Source organism: Artemia franciscana, chromosome 17, assembly GCF_032884065.1.
Source record: "Artemia franciscana chromosome 17, ASM3288406v1, whole genome shotgun sequence".
NCBI lineage: Eukaryota > Metazoa > Arthropoda > Branchiopoda > Anostraca > Artemiidae > Artemia > Artemia franciscana.
The window spans coordinates 26,559,713-26,586,720 of NC_088879.1; the positions used below are offsets into that span (position 1 = coordinate 26,559,713).

Consider the following 27,008-nt stretch of genomic DNA (forward strand, 5'->3'; position numbering starts at 1 on the left):
GATAATTATCATATGGATTTGACAATGATTCATAGAATATTCAGCTGAAATAAGTCCTTACATAAAAGAAAGTTTTCAGAGTATTTTTACCCATAGGAATTCATTGTTACAATTCGAAAATCTACAGAATTTGCTAATGCTACTGTTTTAAGGATTAATTGTGTAAAGTGATTTTTATCCTTTACACAGGACAATTAATTGATTAAAATAAAAAATTGGTGCAAATTAATTCCACTAGCCAATATAGAATACTAAGTTAATTATTACTTTACATTTCTTCTTTCTTCTTTTTTAAATTAAAAACAAATTTTGAATTTAATGTACAAATGAATTTCATGGTACATTTCACGTAATTCTATAATGATTAAGATATTGATGCAACTTAATTTGATTCTGCAACTGAGCATAATGCAACTTAATTTGATTCATTCTGTTCCCTTTCATTGGAATAGTTAAATCACAGCGTGATCTCTTGTTTATTCACATTTTAGTCGTAAAACTTGTGGGACTAGAGAGCACCTTCACAACATATGCGGAACAACACTAATTGAAGCAACAGAAAAAGAGCTAGCTTTTAGCCACCTCCTTACGCTCACTTTGATCTCTATGGTTGACAACTATTGCTTTCAGTCATGAGTTGATTAATTTGAGTTTAAATTTAATTCCCAGTAAGAATCAATTTATTTAGATAAAGTGATTGGTCTAACGTTTATTTTCTGGTCTTAGGAGTGCCTTGGATAAATTAAACATAATAATTTTTTGATTTTGATTTTAAACTTTCACTTTCTCACAAAATCTTATGACATTTTTCTTAAACTAATGACATATTTTTAAGTTATAAGCAATTTGCTTATATATATTAGGCCTAGAATATAATTGATTTGATCTAAATTGTAAGTCGTTAATTTGGAAGTTAAATTCTCACCAACTAAGGTATGCTGCTGACATAATTTGAATGTATGAGCTGCGACTTGATTTTTAATAAGGTGAAACTTTAGGTTCAGGGTACATAGAAATTGGAGTTGGGATTTGCTAACAACAAGCTCTTGAAAATACATCAAAAATTGGTTGATAATGGCAAAAAATAAATAAACCAAGACTTGATTGACGTTGCATCACAATTCTATATGCAAATGTTACGACGTCATACGTCGTAATTACGTCATATGTCATACGTCATACTAATTACGTCATACATCATACGTCGTAATACGTCTTCTCATTACAACGACATATTTCAGCACTTTAAATTTTTGCTGTTGCGTAGCTTTGAGATTTTTATAATCTATTTCTATTTTCCTAGTTTTAAATCATTTTGTACAAATTTTCACGTTTCTAGCTGGATAAGTTAAAATTATTTGTGAGAGGAAAAGAAAGAGTGTGCAAGCACACATCTTATTTATATATGTATATAGATGGCTGTGCTGCATGTTTTCCTTAGCACAATATTACTCTCAGTGTAAATAATCCGCCAAGGTTTGACCAGGAAGTAGTATTTTGCCCCCTTTTATGGGGCGGGGGGAGGGGGGAATGTTGAATAAACGACTTCAAAATAATATGGATGAGTTATTATCAAGTTTTCAGACAATATTTTAGAAATATTTTCTTATCATCAATATCAAGTCCAACGGCCTTGTAAGGAATATATACCAGCATCTAGAATAAGCTTGTCTATAAAGCAAAAACTACTTGTATGTATTGGTCAAATATTATTATTTATTTAAATGCTTAGGCCTGTTTGTTCTATGGTTTTCATCTGTGGATTTGAAGTTATTCTTGGGGTTAGAATCCTGACTGTCAGCTATAACAAAGTTCCAACCAATTGATATTTCACTTTTGAAGTTGAACCTAGGTTTTCTAATTATTAAATAAATAGGCTATTAATAGAGTCTTCTTTTTCGAAATACTGTCATAAGAACCTCTCTTGCAGCAAAGACATGTACATTCTTTTTCTAATCTTGCACAAAAAGAACACAAGACACATGGTCCTTATATTTTTAAAAAAGGTATCCTGAAAAGGAAAAGATTTATTAAGCAATAATAATATTTTAGAACATCTTTCTAGAGTATAAATTCGATTTAATTTTTTTAAATATCTTTTTTAGGAGTTTTACCCCAGCTACACAGAGGCCTTTGACCTGCTCACCTTCCTATAGATGAAATATTGTATCCAACTCCGTCTATTTTAGGCATACAGTCAGATCCACATTTAGTTCTGCCCTCAACAGGTACTAAGCCATTAATGCACATTTCACAAGATACCTCATTTAACGACATAGCTTCAGCTGCTACTGTGCCGTCAGGACATGCAACACATTCTGCAGTACTTATCTGGAAAAACTTGCCTCGAGGGCAAGTTGTGCAGCTGGAAGAGTCAGCGCCCTGAAATTAGAACTTAAATAGAGACTTTAAAAGGACAACTAAGGAAAAAAGGGTAAAGATCCTTCAAAGCCATTACTGGTTTATAGATCGCCAAATAGATGTTTGAGTTGCCGGGTGTTTTTACAGGGACAAGCAACAAGCTTGTCGCTCAACCACGCTGCGGCGGGAATCGAACCCCAGGCCTTGCATTGTCATACAGAGCATCAATCCACTGTGATACAACAGGGCTATTGTGGCTATTTGTGACAAATAGCCACAAATAAATAATTGGTTGGGTGCTTCCGAAGAACCTGCCCGAGAATCTCTTTCATAAATGCAAATTAAAGCGTGTAAAAAAAAAATTCCTCATATCTTAATTTTGAAAACTTGGCTACTGTTAACATCCGTCCTTCTCCCCAGATTGCTTGTGATTGATCTTTGTATTATGTTTTGCCTATTAAGAATTTGCCTATTAAACAATTCGATATAAGAAAAAAATGTTCAATATTCAATGTGGGTGGTTTACAAAATTTTTGAAATTATAAGTCAAAAGTAATAAATCGAGTATTTTATGGTTACAGAAAATGATTTGGCCGTTCTAAGCTAAATTTTTAAACTTTTAACTAGTCGTTTCAATAGAGAAAAGTTGAATCAAATCAAAGCACGTGAAAAAAAAAATAAGTGGAGTTATTGTGCTGTTTTAAGAAGATGGACATACGACGAAACTGATAAATCTTTTGATTGGGCCAGTTATTTTGAATAAGATACGGAACAAATCCTTTTGGTTGTTGAAGGACACCCAATTAGTTTTAAGATAAATGCCTCTTTTTCTTTTAGTAAATTATTTACAGTTACTGTTACTTTTACAGTCATATTACATTCCCTTTTCTCGACCCACCATCTCAGTTGATCACATAAAAAGGCCGTGGTCACTCCCAGTTGATTACTTACCATAAGTCATGGACAGTGAAGCATACGCGAGTTGTAAAATTTTATTTTTTCAACTTTTACAACTGATTCCAAAGAGAGTAGAATCGAGTTTTTTTTTTGTATTTATTTTGCAATTTCTTACCCTATTTTCTGACTAGGGTGATAGATACTACTACTACTAATGCTACTAAAAAAGTACTGCAGCACCAAGTCATCTGAGGTCAACACATCTATACACACTCCTCCTCCATTCCTTTTTTTACAGCCTCTCACGGCCCTTTTTTCGCCAAAACTGTAGCCACTTTGTTCAACATAGTTGAAAGATCCCAAAACTATGCCTTTAGAGACAACATTACCCCTGACATGACCTGGGAATAGGTCTTCAAGTTACAAAATTTGTCCATTGTTTAAACATAGTCTTTATTATTGGGAAGCCTACAGACATTTTTCGGAGGGGGGATTTCTAATAGGGGTGGATATCCATGGGGATAAATTTCCGACACGAGCAAAATTTCCCTGGAAATTAGAATTTCCAGGGGATTTTTACGCAGGGGTATTTTAAAGAATGGGGGAGGGGGTTCAGCGACGATGAAATTGTCGGGAAGGAATTTCACCGGGGGTCGGAATGTATTTTACATGGGAGAACTTTCCGATGAAGGGAGGGAATTTTTCATGGAGGGAGAGCAAGATTCACCAGTATTATTTAAAAAATAATCAGAAGTTAAACAAAAAACAAGCTTTTTACATAAAAGTAAGGGGCAACATTAAAACTCAAAACGAACAGAAATTAATCTGTATATGAAAAAGTTGTCCCACTCCTCAATAACTGTCTCTTTACGCTAAAGTTTGACTGTTTGTGCCAATTTATGAAAAGCGACTCCTCAAGGGCCATTCAATTAAAATAGGAAGCTTTTTTAAAATTACTATAAACCTAACACGCAGAACAAGGTATTGAGGAGGAGGAAAACCCTTCATATACAAAATAGTTTCTGTTTGCTTCGAGTTTTAATGCTGCTCCTTACTTTCAGATGAAAAAATTTATAGATCGATCTTCTCTTTAGTTAATATTACTTCTACACTTATTCCCAGCCCGAGCTTCATAGTCTATTTACATTAATTTTTAACCCTCTTCTTGCAGTTTGAGCCCTCAAAATATCCAAAGAATCATTCATCTTGCTAGAATTTATATATATATGACGCTCAAATCACCAGCATAATCTAAACCTATGAGAGTAAATACTACAACATCACGATACGACATAATTCGGGAGCGTTGACATTCATGTTTTAATTTCGGCATTTCAAAACCTAGGCTGTCCTTCATTTTTTTGTTTGTTTACCTTGTCTTTGGTAGCTTAATTTTACATGTCGGGATATTCTTAGGAGCTTTCTATTCTATTCTACAGCTTCGGAATACATTTTTTTTGCTTTTTCGCGGATTATAATTCGTTCAAAAGTACTGTTTTAACTTTTTAAGCGTTAAGGCTCTTAAGCACTTGCATCAATATTTTTGGATATCGACCTGCCTAAAGGAACCCAAAATTGTTTATTTGTCCATTTGTTAAGTTAACCTGGGCATGGATATTGCACAAAATATTTCTTCGTTGTCTGTGTTGTCATGACAGCTGTCACAGGAGCCCAGGAGTTCTGGCCTTTCATTTATAGTCTTCTTCTTTATCTCACTAGATAGCATTGTTCTAAAATATGTTTTTAAAATTTGGTTACAATGGTTAATGGTTAGTTCTTTACTAGGTTTTCTTTCCTGGGCAACCATGATCAAGCACATCCTGTATCATCTTATCAGACTTATTTTGTTTAAATAATCAGAGACTGAATTTAAAAGTATTAGATCCTCTTAGGGGGCTTACCTTCAAACACTTAATGCAGCTAGTGGCTCCACCTTGAATTGTATTTAAAATTTCAATGTTATAAATCCGAACTTCATCATCGTTACGGAATTTCGCCGTATGCAAATGCTTTTTGATAGAGCCTGAAAATCAAAAGCAAGTGTCAAAAGCAAGTGTTCACTTGCTTCAAAAGCAAGTGAAAATCAAAAGCAAGTGTTATAAAACAGCAGGGCAGCTACGGGGTGAAAAGTTGTCAGGGAGCTTGAACCCTCTGATTTCTCTTTCCTTCGTGGGAGGAATACTTATTTATATTTATACTTTTTTTAAACACTATTTGCGTTATTTTTGTATGATTAGGTCTGCATTTACTTATGCTGGTGTTAATATCCATTTTTGTTCCAAAAAAACTGTGGAAAATAGAGAAAACTCTTTTTGGGTAGTTTAGGGTAGGGTTGTTGGACTGAGGATCTCAAACTTATGTACTTACCGCCAAGGAACGTTAACCTAGGGTACTTTTCTTATCAAGTGTATTTCCTCTGACTGTGTTGACATGGGTTTTCTTCATTTTGTTGACAAGTGATTTTTTATAGATTATGAAATAAGTTTCGTTAAGAGCAGTAGCGGTTCTAGGCCTCAAAAGCAAGGGGATGGGAGGCAAGGTATACTACAGGAATGTAAAAATACAAAATAAAAGAAATTTACAAAATAAAAGAAATAAAAGACATTTACTTGCTGGGATTAGTCTACATTTTCAGCAAGTGCTATCCGTCTTTGTCAATTCAAGATCCAACGGAATATATATATTTCCCTGTGTAGGAAATGTCTCTATTATCTAAATAATATTGCTCTATATGGCAATGATAGTCATAAAACTTGAAAGGAAAAAAAAATACTGTACTTAAGCCCGGTTCTCAATCTAGGTCTGTACCTATGAGTCTGGTCATTGGTGATGAAGTTGTAGAGGGTGAGCTAAATCTCCATGAGGCATTCACTTCATATTTTGCTTATATTGGTGAGAATGTTGCTTCTACAGTTACTTTGTATTGGCCTAAGCTGGACTGAAGATTTTACCTTGGTCTGTCTTGCCATAAGTCTATGTTTCTAGAGCCAGTAGCAGTAAGTGAAATTATAAAAATTGTTAATGGCTTGAAAAACTCGTCCTCATCTGGGCAAGACTCTATTCCTACTAAGCTAGTTAAATCTATTTTTCCCTCCAACATAGCTTGTTAATCTTTCATTTGAATGTGCATTTTTTCCAGATACGCTCAAGCATACTCGGATTATTCTTTGGATGCAGGTGGACCAAAAAATGATCCTCCTAATTATCAACCGATTTCAATTTTATCAGCATTTAATACGGATGATGGATAGACTTGGGATAAGATGAGATAATATTTTATTTCAAACAAGCGCCTATCCCAAGCCCAAAAAGGCCGAATTCGAACTTTAGTGTCAGTACCAAATTATAGAATTGCAATCAATAAAAAGTCAAACGATAAAAACTCGTAAAGTTAAAACAGGGAAAACAAAATTAAACAAAAGTCTATCTAGCAAGCATTACAAAGTACGTAATTGAAAAATGAACACTAAACTCTAAGATAAAACTAGAGTGAGAAGGGGGGAGGGTATTGATTCAATTTTGTGAGGGATGAACGTTCTTCTACATCTTCAGTGGAAGCTCTTATTGGGGTAAGAAGGGGGATTTTTCTTGAAGAAAAACGGGGGGGGGGGGCGAGTTGGGGGGAGGGGTAAATGATCGCAAGGGAAAAGAGAAGTAGTAAGAGGATTATATACGACATTATGGGCAAAAACGCCAGGAAATTTGTGCTCCCCTTTCCTTTAGGTTGACAAGATTTTCTCTCCGAAGGACAAGCGTATTCGAGGGTAGGACGTACAAAAGAGAAAAAAAAAATCCTCAAACAATGTGATTTAAGACATTTAAATTTATTGAGGAGTTTGAGGAGAGAAAATACAGTATTTGTACATTTTAATAATTCATAAACTTGGCAATCCCATTTTAAGTCGCATGAGATGGTAACAACCAGTAATTTCATAGTATTAACAGTCATTTCAGAGGGGATAGGACATGAGAAAGAAGGGGGAGTTCTTAGAAAACTTATTGTTAAAACAGTTGACTTTAAATGGTTGACTCTCATATCACTAGCAACAGCTTCATCTGATATTGACTCCAAGATGTCCATTGGGTTACTTTTTAGATTTTTGAAACATGTTTCTAAGATAGTTAAATCGTCAACGATTTTCCATCTATCCGGGAAATCGACATCAAGACTGTCTATCATGGTAAGAAATAAAATTGGGCCTAAGAGGGTTTCCTGGGGTACACCATTATAAATTTGGAGGGGGATCAGAGTAAACATTCAGGTATTTGACGACTTGCGTTCTATTAGAAAGGATGGACGAAATTATTCTTATTAAATAGGGGTCAACTAGGAAGTTATTGGTTAGTTTTTTTTTTTACTAATGTATTGTGGCTAATTAAATCAAAAGCATTTTGTAAGTAAATTGCGATAACATTGTGGCAGGTATTGGGTTTTTCAAGTTTATTACATATAGTGTCCAAAAGGTGAACCAGATAGTGTGTGGTAGAGGTACCCTATAGCGCAACCGAATTGCCTTTGGCCAATATTCGGGATTATTTTTACTTTCAACAAGTCAGCTAAAAAGCTTTCATATAACTTGGAAAATACCGAAGTAAGAGTAATGGGTTGGACAACGGCAAAATCTCGTTTGGTACCCTTCTTTTTTACGGGAGTAATAAAACCCAATTTCAAGGAACGTACCAGTAATTCATAATACTAATACTAGTAATTATACAATTCATAATTCATTTCCAATAATTTCATTAAACCTAATTTCATGGAAACATTCAGGGAACTTACCAGTGGAGGTAATTTCATTAAAAAGTACTGATAAAGGTTCTGAAGGGATGTCTGCAAAGGCTTTAATTAGTATAATTCGGATGTCTAGTGGACAGATGCTGCACTTTTTAATGTTTTTAATTTTTGCCTCAGCATCTGAGGGCAAAATAATAGGGAAATTTAACTCAACCATGTAAGGATCCTTGCCTCACAGGAGGTCGGGGGAGCATGACGGTCCCAAGTCCGCAAATGAGGAGGGTTGGGCTGTGGGCTTGCAACCCACACCCGGGACCTTGAGGGGCAACCCTCAGGGGAAAAACAACTGCAACTGAAACGTCTACAACAGCCTCGGATACATCACCTCCCCAGATAACGACCCCTGCATGCCCCCGGAACCGATTTTTGACTGCGAAACAGAATCTAAAGATGGGTTTTTGGAACGTGAGAACGATGAACCAGTTATCCAAGACAGAGCAAGTCCTTAAAGAGATGAGACAATACCTCATCGATATACTCGTTCTCAGTGAAATAAGGTGGACTGGAAATGGATTAGAGAAGTTCAGTGATGGATATGTCATGGCATTTAGTGGTCACCCTTCCGTCCACCGTGCTGGTGTAGGACTTCTGATGTCGCCACTTGCACACAAAGCAATGACAAACTGGAACCCAGTTAACGAACGTATAATGACAGCTCGCTTCGTATCAAATCACACAAAAATGACCATCATCGCATGCTACGCTCCAACAAACGAAGCTGATGAAGAGGAAAAAGATGCTTTCTATAACATGCTACACTCGGTCACCAAAGACGTTCCCAGGCATGATGTACTCTGCGTGGTTGGCGATCTAAATGCTAAAGTTGGTGCAGACCGCCAGTACTGCCCTGAAGTTCTGGGCCCACATGGCATGGGAGAGATAAATGAGAATGGCACACTGCTAATCGATTATGCACTAAGCAACGATTTGATAATAGGTGGTAGTATGTTCGACCATAAAACAATTCACAAGTACACATGGGTGTCCCCCGACGGCCGAACGAAGAATCAAATCGACCATTTCCTCATGTCAAGACGTTGGAGAAGTAGCCTATGTGACGTGAGGGGTTTTCGAGGAGCGGATGTTAATTCAGATCACATCCTGATGATAGCCGAAGTAAGAATCAAACTGAAAGCTCAGAAGCGGAAAACTAACACTGCAACACATAAACAATTTGACACCGATAAGCTGAAAGATCCTGACATCCGCAAAAACTTCTGCATATCTCTACATAACAGATTTGAAGCGTTAAATCTGCTCGACGAAACCAATGACTTTGATGTTGAGAATACATGGACCTCAGTCAAGAGTGTGTACCATGACGTTGCGAAGGCCAACCTTGGCTTCAAGAAAAGAAAGAAAGAAGAATGGATATCGGATGACACATGGAAATACATCAGTAAACGCAAGGAAACCCGAACGCTTATCCTGAATACATCAAGCCCAGAGCAAAAAGCCCAATTACAGCTCCGCTACAAAGAAGAGGATAAAGCAGTGAAAAGAAGTGCCAGGAAAGACAAGAGAATTGCCATTGAGAGAAAAGCAGCCTTTGCAGAAGAAGCTGCAAAGAAAGGAGACTCAAAAATGGTTTATCGACTAACAAACGAGATAGTTGGAAAGAAAACAGATCGTACATCCCTTGTAAAAGATGAAAATGGAGACGTTATTTCGGATCCACAGAAAGCTGACGAGAGATGGGCCTCACATTTCGAGAAAGTCTTAAATAGGCCCAGACCTGATGATCCAGAAGCAGTACCGGATAAGCCATTTTTACAAATTGACGTAAGTGCTGACCCACCCAGCACGGTAGAAGTGTCGACAGCTGTGAAAAAGCTGAAAAATGGACGTGCACCTGGAGTCGATGGGATCACGGCAGAGATGCTGAAAGTGTCCCTTCGAGCCTGCATGTTCGTATGGACGGCTCTTCTAGTGGCCATCTGGAACAACGAAAAAGTCCCAAAAGATTGGACCAGAGGTATACTGGTCAAACTCTTCAAGAAAGGCGATGCACAAATTTGTGACAATTGGAGGGGCATCAATTTGACGTCTGTGCCTAGTAAAATACTAGCCTCAGTAATACTACAACGCCTAAGAGCAGCCCTGGACTCACATCTCAGGGAAGAGCAACATGGGTTCCGACCTGGTAGGTCTTGCTCTGATCTTATTTTCATTCTTAGACTGATGGTGGAAGAGTCCAGAGAATGGAACAAAAAGCTGTACCTGCTCTTCATTGATTTTGAAAAGGCGTTCGATTCTGTTGACCGAGACACTTTATGGAAGATTTTGAAATATTACGGAGTACCTGATAAACTAGTCAAAATGATAATCGCACTATATGAGGATAGTGAATGCTGTGTACGCACAGAAGATGGGGACACGCGTTTCTTCAAGATAATGTCTGGCGTCAAACAAGGGTGTGTCCTATCCCCGTTTCTGTTTGTCATTGTAATGGACTATATTCTATGGCAGTCTTCAGGCATTGGAGTGAAGATTAGCAGCCGACTGATCTCCGATCTGGACTTCGCAGATGACGTTGTTCTTCTTGAAGAAGCGAAACTGCGACTGCAGCTGCTACTCGACGCCATAGACGAAAAGGCCGAGAAAATGGGACTTGCAGTAAATGTCAGTAAAACAAAGAGTATGGCCACATCTGACTCCCCACTCATATTAAAATGCAAAAATAAAACTATTGAGCAGGTCAAGGAATTTAAATATCTTGGGAGTTGGATCGAATACGATGGTGAAATAGCCAACGAAATCAAGAGGAAAATTGGACAAGCGACATCGGCTTTTAGCAAGTTAAAACCAGTCTGGCGCAGTAGTAAATACTCTATGCGCTTGAAGCTCCGCCTCCTGAATAGCAATGTGATGTCCATCCTCCTCTATGCAAGTGAATGCTGGAAACTAAACACCCAGCTAGAGAAACGTGTCCTAGCCTTTGAAAACATGTGCCTTAGGAGAATCTTGAACATATCGTGGCAGGAAAAGGTCACCAGCATAGAAGTTCGCCGGCGAACCGGTCAGCCATTAGTTACTGACCTTCTGAAACGTAGGAGATGGACATACCTTGGCCACGTCCTCCGTATGCCAGAGGATCGACTCCCGAATACAGTATATGATTGGGGTCCCGGAGGGAGGCGAAAAAGAGGTCGACCAAGACACACCTTACGACGACAGTACGACCGAGACCTGAGAAATGCGGAGTTGTCTCTTCAACCACAGTGGGAGGACGTCATGGCTGCAGCTCAGCTCCGAGATGTCTGGCGAGGTTTCGTAGACGCCCTATGAGCCACCCCTGGCTCTGGAGGATCTAAGGTCTAAGGTCTAAGGGAGGCTTTGAACTATGGAGGAAAGAATCTTATTCAGATCATTAGCTGTAACAAGGGGCTCTTCTTGTAAATGGACATCTACATTACTATGTGTTTTCCCACACATTTTTTGTATACTATTGTACCACTGTTTTGGCTTAGTAGAAAACAAATCATTGACTTTACATTTGTAATACGCAGAAGCAGATTTACGTATTTCTTTTTTTTTATAAGTTTACGCAGTGAATTAGCTTCAGATGTTTTACCATTCTGGAAAAGATTAATTTTAAGTCTAATTAGCTTTTTTAACTGACTAGTAATGTAAGGTTTGTCATTAGAACACGATTTTACTTTTTTCTCAGGGAAGGATTCTAATAATTTATTTTATTTAGATTTTGGAAGTAAAACACTTTAACATCAATGGAATTATTCCCATTAAGAGCTGGCCAGTTTTCATTTGTGATCCAAGATCTAAACTCGAAGAGGCCTTCGTTGGAAATTGGACAATAAGAGAATTGGGTAATAGGAAATGTATGATTAAACTTGGAAAGAGGCTTCATTAATAAAAAAAAAATCGTAGCTTCCTCCTAAAGGGGGCAAAGGAACAAGTGAGCTATAAAAAGCGTTCATATTCTTGCAAATCAGATCAAGAGTAGTATTTCCTTTGGTTGTTGGTATTTTTACTATTTGTTTTAAATACTGGCGTTTGGGAGTTTACAGAGGACAAAGTCGGCATGTAGTTGTTGGAAAAACCGCTGTCTTTGTGCTGCATTTTGATTCGGGGAATAATAAAAGCAGCAAAATACAACCAAATTAAAAGGGCTAGGCATGGAGCAGTTATTGATTTTCAAAAGGTCAGGGTTCTGTGCCTGAACCTGTATTACAGCAATTACACCATTTTTGTGTAATTGGGAGAGGGCCTCTAGTTCAGTCACTTTGTAAAATTTCCGACTTTCAGCGTTCGTGATAAGGAACTTAGGAGAAGTAAAACGGTTACTAAAGCGAGCAGTTGTTTGTTTGCTAATTGTAAGGGAGAGAAGGGAGTAAGAAGAGCGTTGTTCTGGGGGAGGAGAGCACTCTTTTTCAATGGGTATACCTTTAGCTTGGTTTGGAATCCCAGCAGAATGGAGATGCCTTATTATACGGCTGTTACCTGGTAATTGCCATGGTGAGAATGGTGATTCATGTCTGTCAAGAAATTGCTGGTTTGCAGCAGAGTAGGGAGGGTATTGGGCAGTAAACTGTAAGGGGGGAGGAAAAAGGACTTCTGTATGTGGGAAGGGGGAGGAGGTACAAGGGGTAAGGGAGGGGAGTATGTAATCTGGAAGAGTTAATTAGTTTTTTAGCTGAAAATGCAGGGGTATAAGACTGGAAATCGACTTGAACCTGAACCAGGGGAGGAGGGTGCCATGAGTGCTTTCAACGCTGCCCTAAAAAAGGCTGAGTTTGAAACCTATTCTCCGCCCCCGATGATACATGAGCAAAATTACACGACTTAAAATGCTTGGTAAATTTACCAGAATGAAGATGGCTTCTGGGCAGCCCAGTTTTGTGAACCTACTACGACACTTTTGTGTCGTAGTGAGCTTTTGTGCAGCCAAAGCACCTTCCGTTTGAATTTTTTTTTTTTTTACAAATACCAACATGAAGGTATTTACACAGATTGTTTGTAAAACGGCTAAAACATAAACTTCACAAATGTGTAGATATTTACAATTACTAGACATAAATCTACTATATAAAAATTTAAAACACACATTCTGTTGATTACACGTTAAAATCACTGAGCTCATTTTTTTTAATATTTGATTGCATTGTATAAGAATTTCCGCTTGTCAGTTCAACTGCATTGTCACTTTTTAAAGAGGTTTCATTAACTCTGGATTTCAACAATAAATTATCTTCGGTTGAAACGAGGTCAGTATGATTAGTTTGCGTAACCTTTTTAATCCCTTGAGAAAATTCTGATGAAGGAAGTTCACTAGCCATTACTTGATGAATTGAAGAATTTTGGTAATGAATATTTGGAGCGGAAATATCAGCTAAAAGAGGAACTCTGGGCGGTATAGGGAATTTAAAGTATGTATAGCTTCAACAATGGTGAGCTCAAAACCGACTTTTAACATTCTGATTTCTTTGTCCTTGAAGAGATCACTATTTTGGCGCTCGTAAAGATCAGACAAGCTATCAAAAAGAAATTCGAGATTAATAATCCGTTTCTTGAGATTGACGATTTTTCCATCTTTTTTAAGGTAATCTTCATAAGTATGGGGCTCAAACACGCTAGCCGTTTTTGCATTGCGCGTCAATTCATCTTTACTGGAGCAAGAAATTTGTGGGGTAATTTGGGATTGATGGTAGGTGGTTATTTTTGCAGAATCAATCGATCCAGGGGAACTATTTTTGTCACTATTCGAAACACAAGGTACAGATGGGGACTTAACAATACCAATTGGAACGATCACTTCCAGTTGATTATCATTGCAATTAGTTGAATTTTCTTGAATAGAAATAAGATGGGATTTTTCAACCTCGAGTGGTTGGATCACTTCAGGCTGATTAATCTCGTCACTTACGACCATTGACGATCGGCACTGTAGGCATAGCCATTTAGGGTTTTTAAGCCGACTACTTTTTGTGATGCTAGCACAAGCTGGGTGCAAAAAAGCATTGCACTTGGAACACTGGAATGACCCAGTTCCACATTTTTTGTAGTATTCAAACAGTTCGTGGTAATTCAAACAGTTCGTGGCAACGAACTGTAGTAAGGAGCGGAATTTCGATACCAGTAGCTATACCAAAAGAATCGCATTTTAATGCTGATTTTAAATATTTAAGTTTCATCAAGTTCAGTCTTACCCATCAAAAGTTACGAGCCTGAGAAAATTTGCCTTTTTTAGAAAATAGGGGGAAACACCCCCTTAAAGTCATAGAATCTTAACATAATCACACCATCAGATTCAGCACATCAGAGAACCCTGTTGCAGAAGTTTCAAGCTCCTATCTACAAAAATGTGGAATTTTGTATTTTTTGCCAGAAGGCAGATCACGGATGCACGTTTATTTGTTTGTTTGTTTCTTCCCAGGGGTGATCGAATCGACCCAGTGGTCCTAGAATGTTGCAAGAGGGCTCATTCTAACGGAAATGAAAAGTTCTAGTGCCCTTTTAAGTGACCGAAACATTTGGAGGGCACTTAGGCCCCCTCCCAAACTAATTATAAACATTCGTAAAAAATTAAAAGTTGTAGTTACCTTTTTAAGTAACCAAAAAATCGGAGGGCAACCAGGCTTCCTCACCCGCTCCTTTTTTCTCACAATTATTCGATCAAAACTATGAGAAAGCCATTTAGCCAAAAAAAAAAAAAAAAATGCAAATTTTGTTATAATTATTTCTCTGTGGAGAGCCAAAATCAAAACATGCATTGATTCAAAAACGTTCAGAAATTAAATTAAAAAAAACAAGTTTTTTACTGTTTTAAAAAGAAGAGTTGAGAGAAAGAGTCAAACTTTAGTGTAAAGAGCGGGGCGTTGATGAGGAAGCAGCCCCTTTCATATACGAAGTAATTTCTGTTCGTTTTAAGTTTTAATGTTGCTCCTTACTTTCAGTTAAAAAAACTTGTTTTTTTTTTATTTAATCATTACAAGGATTGGACATTCTAGGCTAAGGAACAAAAACAAGACACAGACCTTGAGTTGGAAACTCAATATCTTCGACTAAAATCAGGATTAGCACTGGTACTTGCAAGAGAAAAGTTCACAAAGCTGATCTGGCGTCTTCACTTGAAAAATCACAAGCGTCATTTATTTAAAAACGAGATGTCTTGACAGGTCAACATCTACATGAAGACAGATCTTCATCTATCAACAAATGAAATGACATCGTTTTTATACAGTTCTAAAGATGGTTTTTGCCACATTTGCCTCTCACTCACTCGAACTCTTTGTCTTGGATTTTCTACAATTAGCCATGGCTTGATGCCTGCAACTACTTGATTTTAATTCAAAACTTTTCTTCGTGATTTTCAATTTGGTTACTGAATGAAGCACTCTACTGAAAATGTCTATATGAACCTTTGGAATTTAATACAATCTGTGGTAGATTCAGGATTAAATCCAAATACTATATTCTGGGATGTTCATAAGGCATTAGATTCCTTAGCCCATGGAATTCTTCTATCAAAGATGCCTTGTTTTGGCATAAGGAAAGAGGTATTTTCATGAATTCAGTCTTATTGAATGATAGGTTAATTTGTATTCATCCAATTTTCCGTTCACCCTCACAAGTGAATTTTGGCGTTCCCTAGGGATCATTTTTAGAGCCTGTGAAATTCTTGATTTCTGCAAACTATCTTTTTTATGTAGTTAAAAAGCAGAAACTTATTAATTAGTGTAGACATCGTCATCGTCCCCCTTCCCTTACCCATAGTGGCAAAGAATTTGCCGTCTTCTGATGTCCTTTTTTGTTTTGCTGATGACAGCACACTTGGCACTTTGGGAAATTTTGTCCATTTTTTTTCATGTTTTTCTTGCAGTCATGTTTTTCTTCCAATCAGAATTGACTGGACTAAACTGATATGTATACTTACCATGCAGTATTAGACGGGATTCTTGCCAAGATTAAAATATTTTTCCAGTTATTAGAGCAAAATGCACTGATCCCAGAAGAAGAAAAACAAATATGTCTGAACATACGCTCCACCGAACCTACTTTGCCTGTATTGAAAGGTGTCCTACAAGGCTCAGTGCTTGGACCAATTTTGTTTCTAATCTACACTAAAGATCTTGTTAATGGTCTTCATCCCCATGTTCACCCTGTTCTTTTGCTGATGACAGTAACTTTTTCATTGCTGCGGTGGACCTGCCATCTGCCACTTCTATAGCTCAATGTCTTCTTGATAAAGTAAAGGATTGGTGCTGGTCTAATGGTATGGCTCTTAACAGCCAAAAGACTGCCATTGTCAACTTTAGGACCCCTTACCGTATAGGAGCCAATCACCCTGACTTTTGGAAATGATATTATACCACAAGCTACTATGGTGAAATTTCTTGGTGCGTATCTTGACTGTTTTCTTTCTTTTAAACCGCATATAACTCACACCGGTTCCTTAATCCTCCGCCAGTCTTCAATGTTGCACCGGAATAACTCATTTCCTCCTCCTGATATTATGGTTTCTCTTTATTATGCTTTTATTTATCCTTACCTTTCTTATTGCTGCTCTGTCTGGGGCAATACTAATGAATCTCTTCTCTGCTCACTTCAAAGAGCCCAAAATAGGGCAGTGAAGGCTACTTTTCTTCTCCCTAAGCTTTACCCTTCCTCTGATCTTTATAATGATACTAGAATAGCTCCGCTGGATCATATTATAGGTAAACGTACTCTTCATTTAGCGCATTCTGCTTTTCTAGGTACTCTCCCACCGACCTTGCTGCAGCTCACGGACAGGCTCAGGTAGGTACTTTTCTTCTTTACGTAATTCTTCGCGACGATTTATTTTACCAAAACGATCCTCTACAGCAGCTCAGAGGTCTCCTGTATATCAGTCAATTCTATTATGAAACTCCATCCCTTCGGATGTCCCTCTTTTTCTTTCTGTAAAGGCATTATTTCGTCGGGTCTTTCCAGTTCAATAATTTTTGTCTCTCTTTTTAATTCTATTCCAATTTGTTTGTCACTTCTCTTCTTTTAAAGTCATTTTCAGCTATATGTTAAGTCTCCTTCTAAATCTTCTATGTGTTAAATGTCCTTGTCTTGTTTAAGTTTTTTTTCCCTTTTTTTTATATATTTTATAAAGCGTCTTATTCTTGTTCTCTATGGTCCATTACAAGCAAAGCTTCTTGGGCCTAGCAACCGCTTTACTTTTGTAATAGTTTTTATTTTAGTATTAATAAATTGATTGATTGATTGACTGATTGATTGATTGATCTGTCTTCTGGCAAAAAATACAAAATTCCACATTTTTGTAGATAGGAGCTTGAAACTCCAACAGTAGGGTTCTCTGATATACTGAATCTGATGGTATGATTTTCGTTAAGATTCTACGACTTTTAGTGGGTAATTCCCCCTATTTTCTAAAATAAGGCAAATTTTCTCATATTCGTAACTTTTGATGTGTAAGACTAAACTTAATGAAACTTATATATTTAAAATAAGCATTAAAATGTGATTCTTTTGATGTAACTGTTTATCAAAATTCTGTTTTTTGGAGTTTTGGTTACTATTGAGCTGGGTCGCTTCTTACTACAATTTGTTACCACGAACTGTTTGATATTTTTTATCGGCATTGTTACTCCTGTATTAAAAGAGGGGAAAACCCCGTCAAATTTTGTGTCTTCGGTCTTATAACTGTTTCAGCTGTTCTGTGTAAACTGATGGAAACGCTCACTATTGATGATATTTCACGTAAATGTCGTACTCCTGATAACCAATTTGGTTTTAAAAAGGTAGCGGTCGCGAGAACGTCCATTATATTTTAGCTAATACGCCTATAGAAGCTGGTGCTTCTATGATTGCGTTTTCCTGGCAGGTCATGATATCCGTTGGGCATTTGACTCCGGAATACATGCTCAGCTATTATTTGTAGTACATAAGCGTGGCGTGGACCGGTCCGTTATTTTACCTTTCTGTAACATGTATAAAAAACTTTCTATCCGAGTTAGAGTGCCTTCTAGAAGTGGACAAATTATTCTGAGTAACTCAGCACCAGTGAGGAAAAGGATTCACAGGGTGATATTTCGTCACCACTGTTTCATGACAATAGTATCCTTGGGAGCCAGAATTCAGTAAAAATGAGTTTTATTTTTCAGGGAATGGATCTCTCACTGTTAAATTATATGGATGATATTTTAAACACAAGCCACTGCCTTTCTAGAACTGAAGAAAATACCGATATACTTAGCACAGCGTGCAGACAGATCGGTCTCACATTTAATACTAACAAAAGTGAAGTATTGATTTTTGCAGAAAAGGAGTCAATTCATGGGACCGTGTTGTCAATGTTTGTGATAATGATGTTCTTTTTCATCCAATTCGATTGTTTATTTAGGAACACCTATTGAGTCGAGTATGGTTTTTACACGTTCCTTACAGATGAATCATTTTGGAGAAAAGCGTATGGCTTTCTATCACCAACAATATATATATATATATATATATATATATATATATATATATATATATATATATATATATATATATATATATATATATATATATATATATATATATATATATATGTGTGTGTGTGGGTGTACAATGCTTTTTTATAACTCCTTTTCTAGCTATATCTCCATTTTGGATCTTTTCAAAAGTTACAAAAGACAGCTGCGCTCAAATTAATATAAATATGTAAAATTTCCGCTCAATTTAAGACAGTGAACAAGGAATGCGTTGGTGTCGCGTCAGTTCGGTGTCGCAGACCCCATTGCAGTTCTCATTAGGCGTCAGACAGAATTTTAAAGTCAACAGAGTCCAGTAGTCTTGCCATCGTGGATCGTCCTTGTGTCTTTGTGTATTTATATAGTATCTAAGTTTTTGTTCCTTTTTGTTTGTTTATTTACTCCGTTTGTGGTTTTTTACCGTTTTTCGAATGACCAATAAATTTATCCATCTATCTAGATAAATCACATTGCTCCCATTTAGCCTGAGAAATAGCGAAAATTAGTTACAGCTTCGAATTTGATTGAGCGATTCAAGGTGATTTGACGTATGATTTTCTCTCCATAACATTAAAGCATGGGCTTGCTACTCTTGTAAGACAGGTCATTTTACTATGCGTTACATTCATGTCATAATTCTCTGGCTTAAAAATTTACTGTGTCCCATGGCTTAAAGCTATGTTCTTAGGCTCAGCCAGTTCCAATAAAGGTTGACTGTATATAGTGCAAGAAGGCTTTTTTAGTGTGTCTTTGAGCCAGATAAAATAAAAAAAAAAACAAGTTTTTTAACTGAAAGTAAGGAGTGACATTAAAACGAACAGCAATTACTCCGTATATTAAAGGAGCTTTTCCCTCCTCAACACCCGATCTTTGCGCTAAAGTTTGACTCTTTCTCTCAACTTTACTTTTTAAAACAGTAAAAAATTTAGCGTAAAGAGCAGGGCATTGAGGTGGGAAAAGCCCCTTTAATATACGGAGTAATTGCTGTTCGTTTTAAGTTTTAATGTCGCTCCTTACTTTCAGCTAAAAGACTTGTTTTTTTTTCATTTTATTTCTGAACGTTTTTGAATTAATACTTTTTTTTATTTTGAAGGTACGCAAAATGAATAATTAAAACGAAATTTGCATAATATTTTTTTTTTGGCTAAATGGCTTTCTCTTAGTTTAAATCGGAAAATTTGGAGGAAAGAAGGGGTGGGGGAGGAGGCCTAATAGCCCTTCAATCTTTTGGTTACTTGAAAAGGCAACTAGAACTTTTAATTTTTTACGAACGTTTTTATTAGTAGAAAATATTCGTAACTTACGAATTAACTTGCGTAACGAACTTCTATGTTTGTATATTCTTGTTACGCATATGAGGGGGTTTTCCCCCTCGTTAATATTTCGCATTTTACACTGAAGCTTAAATTTTGTCCCATTTTTTTAAGAATGACCCCTGAATCACAAAGGCCGTAGAATAAATAGTTGAAATTACTAAAAATACTTTAGCGTAAAGAGCAAGGTATTTAGGAGGAGATGAACCCCAAATATACATAATAATTTCCGTTCGTTTTAAGTTTTAACACTGCTTCTTACTTTCAGTTGAAATTTTTTTTACATATTTAATTTTCATCTTTTTTTTAATAGTGCTGGAATATCCTGCGCCTCCTTCATGGAAATTATTTTCTCCCATGACAAATTCCTCCATGGAAAGATCCTCCCACGTGACCCCCTCCCGTCAACCCCCCTCCCAACAAAAAATTCCCCTGAAAACGTCTGTACACTTCCCAATAACCATTACTATGCGTAAACACTGGTCAAATTTCGTAACTTGCAGCCCCTCACCCTTGGACTGTGAGGGAGTAAGTCGTACTCAAAAACATTGTTATTTGGTTTTTTGACTATGATCAACAAAACGACTATCTCAAAATTTTGATCCATTGACTTTGGGAAAAAATTGAGCGTGGGAGGGGGTCTAGGTGCCCTCCAATCTTTTTGGTCACTTAAAAAGGGCACTAGAACTTTTAATTTCCGTTAGAATGAGTCCTCTCACGACATTCTACCGCCACTGGGTCGATACGATCACCCCTGGGGAAAAAAAGAAAACAAATAAACAAGCTCCCGTGATCGGTCTTATGACAAAAAATACGAATTTCCACATTTTGTAGATAGAGCTTGAAACTTCTACAGCAGGATTTTCTGATACGCTGAATGTGATGGTGTGATTTTCATTAAGATTCTTTGAGCGGGTATTTCCCCCATTTTTTCAAAATAGGGTCTTCCCAGATTCGTAACTTTTGATGGGTTAGACTAAATTTGATTAAACTTATATATTTGAAATCATCATAAAAATCCCATTCATTTCATGTATCTATTAGTATCAAAATTCCATTTTTTAAAGTTTCATTTACTATTGAGCCAGGTCGCTCCTTACTACAGTTCGTTACCCCGAACTGTTTGATCACTATTTTGGCGCTCGTAAAGACCAGACAAGCTATCAAAAAGGAATTCGAGATTAATGATCCGTTTCATGCGATGAAATGTTGCGATGAACTGTTTGAAATGTGGATAATCGAAGAAAACGGAATAATCCAAATAATGGAATAATCGAAGAAAAGTGGATAATCGAATAATCGAAGAAAAACTAATAATACGAATTACAGGAAAAAATACATCCTGCATATTATACACTAAGGATTCAATTGTTTTGCTGATTCTTTTAGTTTTTTCCATATTCCTTGATCAAACCATCAAAGCGACGGAGTTGCATTTGTGAGTAAATAGATTATTATATTTTAAAAATTTAAAAAAGAGAATTAAGGGTGTGAATGTAAAATTGTAAGTATTGAGAAAAAAAACTCAATAAAGATCTAAAAATAGCTTTATAAAATTTTAGAATACTTACATGCCATCACTAAAAGGGCTTCAGCCTAACTATAATATAATATATGACAGTTCAATAAATAAATATAGACTAGATGAAATTGAAATTTAAAAGATTTAGATGATTGTTGCCTAGATGTAAAACTTAAAATCTTTATTAATCGTTTTGGAAACTGACAGCTGGCAGCTCAAACAGTGAATAAACAGTTATAAAGAGTTTCGAGCTGGCAGCTCAAACAGTTGTTGCGATATTCGCAACAAGAAAAGTACTTAGCAGAATTGATCATATTGGCCCGACATAAATAAAAAAAAAGAACAGCTTAAAAATTGTATTTATAGGAACACGAAGCTCATAGAAGAAAAACATATTTAAAATATTTTGTCTGCATAATTAAGAATGTATTCCCAACACAAAAAAATGGTATAAAAGAGACAAAATAAGAAGAAAGAACAATGATAGCGTTCTGGATTCGAAAGGAGCTAATAAATTTCCAAATTTTGGTTGCATATTTGGTTATGTCATTTCGTTCTTCTTGTATTTGTCATTTCTTCTAGGTTTTTCGATGTCTTTCGGTTAGTTTCTTAATTTTACTGAATTTCAGCATGCTTTTAGATTTTCATTATTTTTGTTTTCATTTTTTAAACTCCCGTTTTTTTAATACCGTTGCCATTTTTTTCCTTTAGGAGCATCACAGAAGATCAACAATGTTTATCAATAATTGAATGATAAAAATAGAACAAACCTCTTTTATCTCTCGAAAAATCCCAGACAAGCTTTTGAAAGGCCCAGCTGAAAACGTAGGAGTCATTTTGTAAAACCGAAAATGTTAAGTTCTGCTTCTCTTGAGTTCCAGTCCACGTTCTAATGACGTTAATGCCGTGATTAGGGCTAGCCTATAAATACAAAATAAATACAAGTTCAATGGCAAGATTTTGGGTTATTTTGTTCTTTATTTTTTCTTCTTTGCTAGGAGCTTATGAAGGGTGATTTTGCATTTTGAAGCCTTTGCAAAAGCTGGTTGAATAAAAACGATTGTTTTTTTTTTCTTTATGATGAAAATTTGAGATGTTTTCTTTTTTTTTTTTCAGAAGGACACATAACAGTAAATTTTTTGCTTTGGTCATGGGTTTTTTTTTCAAGAAGACCCATATTATTATTATAATTAATATTGTAAAAAAAATCTTCAAAATATATCCAGGACGCAAACAATTTCACGAAAATGTGTTCTTTACCATTATAGATTAGCAGTGCAAATAAGTAAGTAAGTAAGACGGCACTAGACCTTTAAGGTCCAAACCGGCGGTGCTGATCTCCATTTCATGGCCCTTAAGCCAGGAAGTGCAATGGTGGGTTGGGGGCCAACCATCCTGTGCTTTCGCACACCCTTCCTGCTTACCTTTCCCAGATTTCTCCAGGTACCCATTTAGAGCTGGGTTGACTCTGGCTGATCTTACAGATTGACGGCACTGACCCTGGTCCCAAATTAAATAACTGGCCACAACTGGGATTGAACCCATGCCCCTTGGACACAGAATTCCCACGCCAGCGCGCCAACCACTCAGCCAGGATGGCAGTGCAAGTCAGTATTTTAGAAAAAAAACTACCAAGAAAATTGAGGCATTCAAATTAATGGCTGTAAGTTAGCCACTGTGTCGAAAGGTTGTCTACTTTCTAATGGTGGAAACAAGAATGCATGAAGCGGGGGGTCGGGGTTCAAGCATACTTATTAAGCATAAAAGTGTGCTTTGTCTCATTTCGAACTAATTAGTGGAAGAGTGCTAAGAAGGCATGCGGATGATCAGTCTTAAATCCTCAATTTATCATAAAAAGGGCACCCCCTTTTTTAGATGTCATAGTTTAAGATGTCATACCTAGTCGAAAACCATAGGTAGCGTGGTAGTACTGTCTAAGTAAAAAGCAATAGGGCTTCCATATTATTTTTTTCTCTCTAGACCGCTTCGTAGGAAAGGTTGATCTTACAAACTTTGGATGGGCCCATTTAATTGGAGATTTAACGTTTTATTGTGTTTATTAGAACTAGGAAACGATCAGAGGGCAAGCAACCATATTTACGTACCTTTTTTGCTACCCTTTCCCCCTTATCCGCCTAGAGATCTGATCAAAATATTGAATTGGTCTTTTTGCTCAGAATAATCAAAAGATTCTATAGATAAGGCACCACTGATGACATGACCCCGATAGCTAGGGCAACGGCCATAAAACATGCAAGCTGCCCGTTAATTAAATATTGGGTCTTTAACGGAAAAGGAGAGCTTATTTGATCCTGGGTCTTTGATCAGCTTAAAACTTTCAGGGACCTTTCTCCGGGTCAATATGGTAAACTTTTGTTTTGTGTAGAGGTGGAGGGAGGAGAGGGGTAGATGGTACAAAAATTGGCTGCTAACTCTTTGTCTCTGATTAGTTTTTTCCCAAGAGAGCTCTAACAGATTATTAGCTATACCAAGATTCCCAGAGTCCTCCAAGAGCATACTTTGGAAACGAGATGAGAATTTGAGTAAATCAAAAGGTTCCAGTTGTATCTTTAATTGGCTTAAGACATTGATTTGAAACTTTGGGGGAGTATTGTGGAGTACGAGGGTCAAGTGTATTTGTAACTTTGACTTAGGGGAGGAGCAAAGATGTATCCAAAGACACTATGAGTATTTAGATCATCGAAATAACATCTTTGCGATATCTTGCAAGAAAGCAGGCGGGTAGGCCTTAGAATTTCAGCTACCACTACAGAAAAGAATGGGTCCAGGGAAATTTTAACTTAGTTTTGGGGAGGGGAGGAGGCTAAAGACATCGTGTCTCCAGTCAATACATAAGTAACAATTTTCCGCTATGAGCTTCTATGAAACCAATGTTACTTTAGCTTGGTTAAGTTTCAAGATAGATCAAAAGGAACTATGTGCTTCCGACTTGTCAAAATGGCGTATATGCAATATCCAAGGAACAGCTTAAGGTGCTAAATTCATACTTCTAAGGACTACTAAAGAGAAAAAGAACAGATTTTTGTTCAATTGAAGCTTGGGGAAAGAGTTGAGTTAAACCAAAAGAAATTCCAAAATCCTAGGAGGAGGCTAAAGAAACCAAATTCTTACTTCATTTTTATCAGTATACCTTGATCAAATTTTTTTTTTATAGGAAACAACTTTCACTAGTTTTTGGTTAATTTCTTTTGGATTTCCACATTTTCCCATTTGAATTACCCATATGGTGAACCTTTTTTAAAGCATAGCTACGGTACTTTTTCGGATTTTTTTTCTTTTTTTTTAATAGCCAAAACATGTTGAAAAAAAAAGAATTTTGAAGCCAAACTTGACGAGCTGAATACAGCTATATTTCAAAACGATCTCACATTAAATGAAGATTGTTTATGGATATTAAGGATATTATGGAGATAGTTTATGGAGATATTAAATGGAGATAGTTTAGTAACACAACGTAAAAATTTAGTTGATTTAGTTGTTGTTTTGGACTGAGATTAAAATATTGTGACCAATTGTCATAATATCGCCGTAGACAGCAGTAGCATAATTTGCCATGGGACAGGGGGGAAGGGGGAGGGTAGCTAACCTCTTCCCGAACCCTAGTTTGTCTCCTCCCAGCTGAAATTTAGCGTCTTCAAAAGTCATATCAAAACTAAGATATGCCTATATAATTCAAGCATCCACAGAAATAAATCAGTTTTCTTTTGTATACATTTGGCTTTATTGTATTATATTGCTCATTTTTTATTTTTCACGGTCACTTTTTAACTTAATTTGGGAGCTTTCACTTAGTCTGGTAGAGAGGAGTTGTCTACGAATATTTTAATACCAAAATAGCTTAATACCAAAATAAATTCAAGACGTAAAAGACATTAATAAAGAAATAAAAAACAAGTTTTTTAAACTGAAAGTAAGGAGCGACATTAGGACTTAAAACGAATAGAAATCATTCCGAATATGAAAGTGGCTATCCCCTCCTCAACGCCCCGCTCTATACCATAAAGTTTTTTATTATTTTAAAAAGTAAAGTTGTGAGAAAGAGTCAAACTTTACCGTAAAGAGCGGGGCGCCGAGGATGGGTCAGCCCCTTTCATATAGGGAATATTTTCTGTTCGTTTTAAGCTTTAATGTCGCTCTTTACTTTTAGTTGAAAAAAATGTTTGTTTTATTTAATTTCCGGACGTTTTTGAATTAATGCAGGTTTTGATTTTGGCTCACTGTCCATGAATAATTAAAACGAAATTTGCATATTAATTTTACTTTTTTGGATAAATGGCGTTCTCAAAGTTTTGATCAGACGATTTTGAGAAAAAAAGAGTGAGGGAGGGGGCCTAGTTGCCCTCCATTTTTTTTGGTTACTTAAAAAGTCCACTAGAAACTTTCAATTTTATTTACGAACGTTTTTATTAGTAACAAACATACTTACAAATCAATTTACGTAACGAACTTCTATATTCGCTTATTTTAATTACGTATGTGAGGGGGTTTACCCTCTCGTCAATACCTCGCTCTTTACACTAGTTTGAATTTTTTTCCAATTCTTTAAGAATGACCCCTGAATCACAAAGGCCGTTTAATAAGAATAAGCAGTTCTTTTGAAATTACTAAAAATGCTTTAGCGTAAAGAGCGTGGTATTGAGGAGAGGACGATCCCCCTCATATACTTAATAATTCTGTTCGTTTTAAGTTTCAATGTTGCTCCTTACTTTAAGTTATGAAAACTTCCTTTTTTATTTAATTTCTCCTTGTTTTTTTTTTAATACCGCTAGAAAATCTAGCGCTCCCTTCATGAAAAGTCTCTTCTCCCATGATAAATTTCTCCACGAAAAGATCCTCTCACGTAACCACCTCCCCCCGATGCCCCCCCCCTAACCACCAGAAGAAATTCCCACTGAAAACGCAAGTATCCTTCCTAATAACCAATACTATATGTATAAAATGGGACAAGCTCATAACTTGCAGCCCTTCCCCCGGGGACTGCGGGGGATCAAGTCGTTCTCAAAGAAATAGTTATTAGATTTTTCGACTATGTTAAACAAAATGACTATCTCAAAATTTCGGTCCGGAGACTTTGGGATAAAAATAAGCGTGGGAGGGGGCCTAGTTGCCCTCCAATTTTTTGGTCACTTAAAGGGAGCATTAGAGCTAGAATTTTCGTTAAAATAAGCCCTTTTGTGACATTCCAGGACCACTGAGTCGATACGATCACCAAAAGGAAAGAAAAAACAACGAAAAAACAAATAAACACGCATCCGTGACCTTTCTTCCGGGAAAAAAAACTCCAAATTCCACATTTTTACAAACAGGAGCTTAAAACCTCTACGGTAGAGTTATCTGATACGCTGAATCTGACGGTGTAATTTTCGTTAAGATTTTATTACTTTTAGGGAGTGTTTCCCCCTATTTTTGAAAACAAGGCAATTTTCGCAGGCTTTTAACTTTTGATGGTTAAGACTAAGCTTGATGAAAATTATATATTTAAAATTAAAAAAAATCCAATTCTTTTGCTGTATACATTGGTATCAATATGCCGTTTCTTTTAGAGTTTCGTTTACTATTTAGCCTGGTCGCTGCTTATCACAGTTCGTTGCCACAAACTGTTTGATGTATTACATATTCTAGTACTACTAGCCAAA

At 36.5% G+C, this 27,008-nt stretch overlaps 1 protein-coding gene across 1 annotated transcript in view; it reads right to left on the reverse strand.

Moving 5' to 3' along the window:
- Positions 1-27,008, reverse strand: part of LOC136038077 (endosome/lysosome-associated apoptosis and autophagy regulator family member 2-like) — a 160,363-nt gene that overhangs the window by 29,343 nt on the left and 104,012 nt on the right. Inside the window, exons 10-12 of the mRNA XM_065721073.1 lie at positions 22,122-22,272; positions 5,160-5,281; positions 2,147-2,382 (exon numbers count right to left, since the gene is read on the reverse strand). Coding sequence (XP_065577145.1) covers positions 2,147-2,382; positions 5,160-5,281; positions 22,122-22,272 — 509 coding nt within the window. The remainder of the gene's footprint in view (positions 1-2,146; positions 2,383-5,159; positions 5,282-22,121; positions 22,273-27,008) is intronic.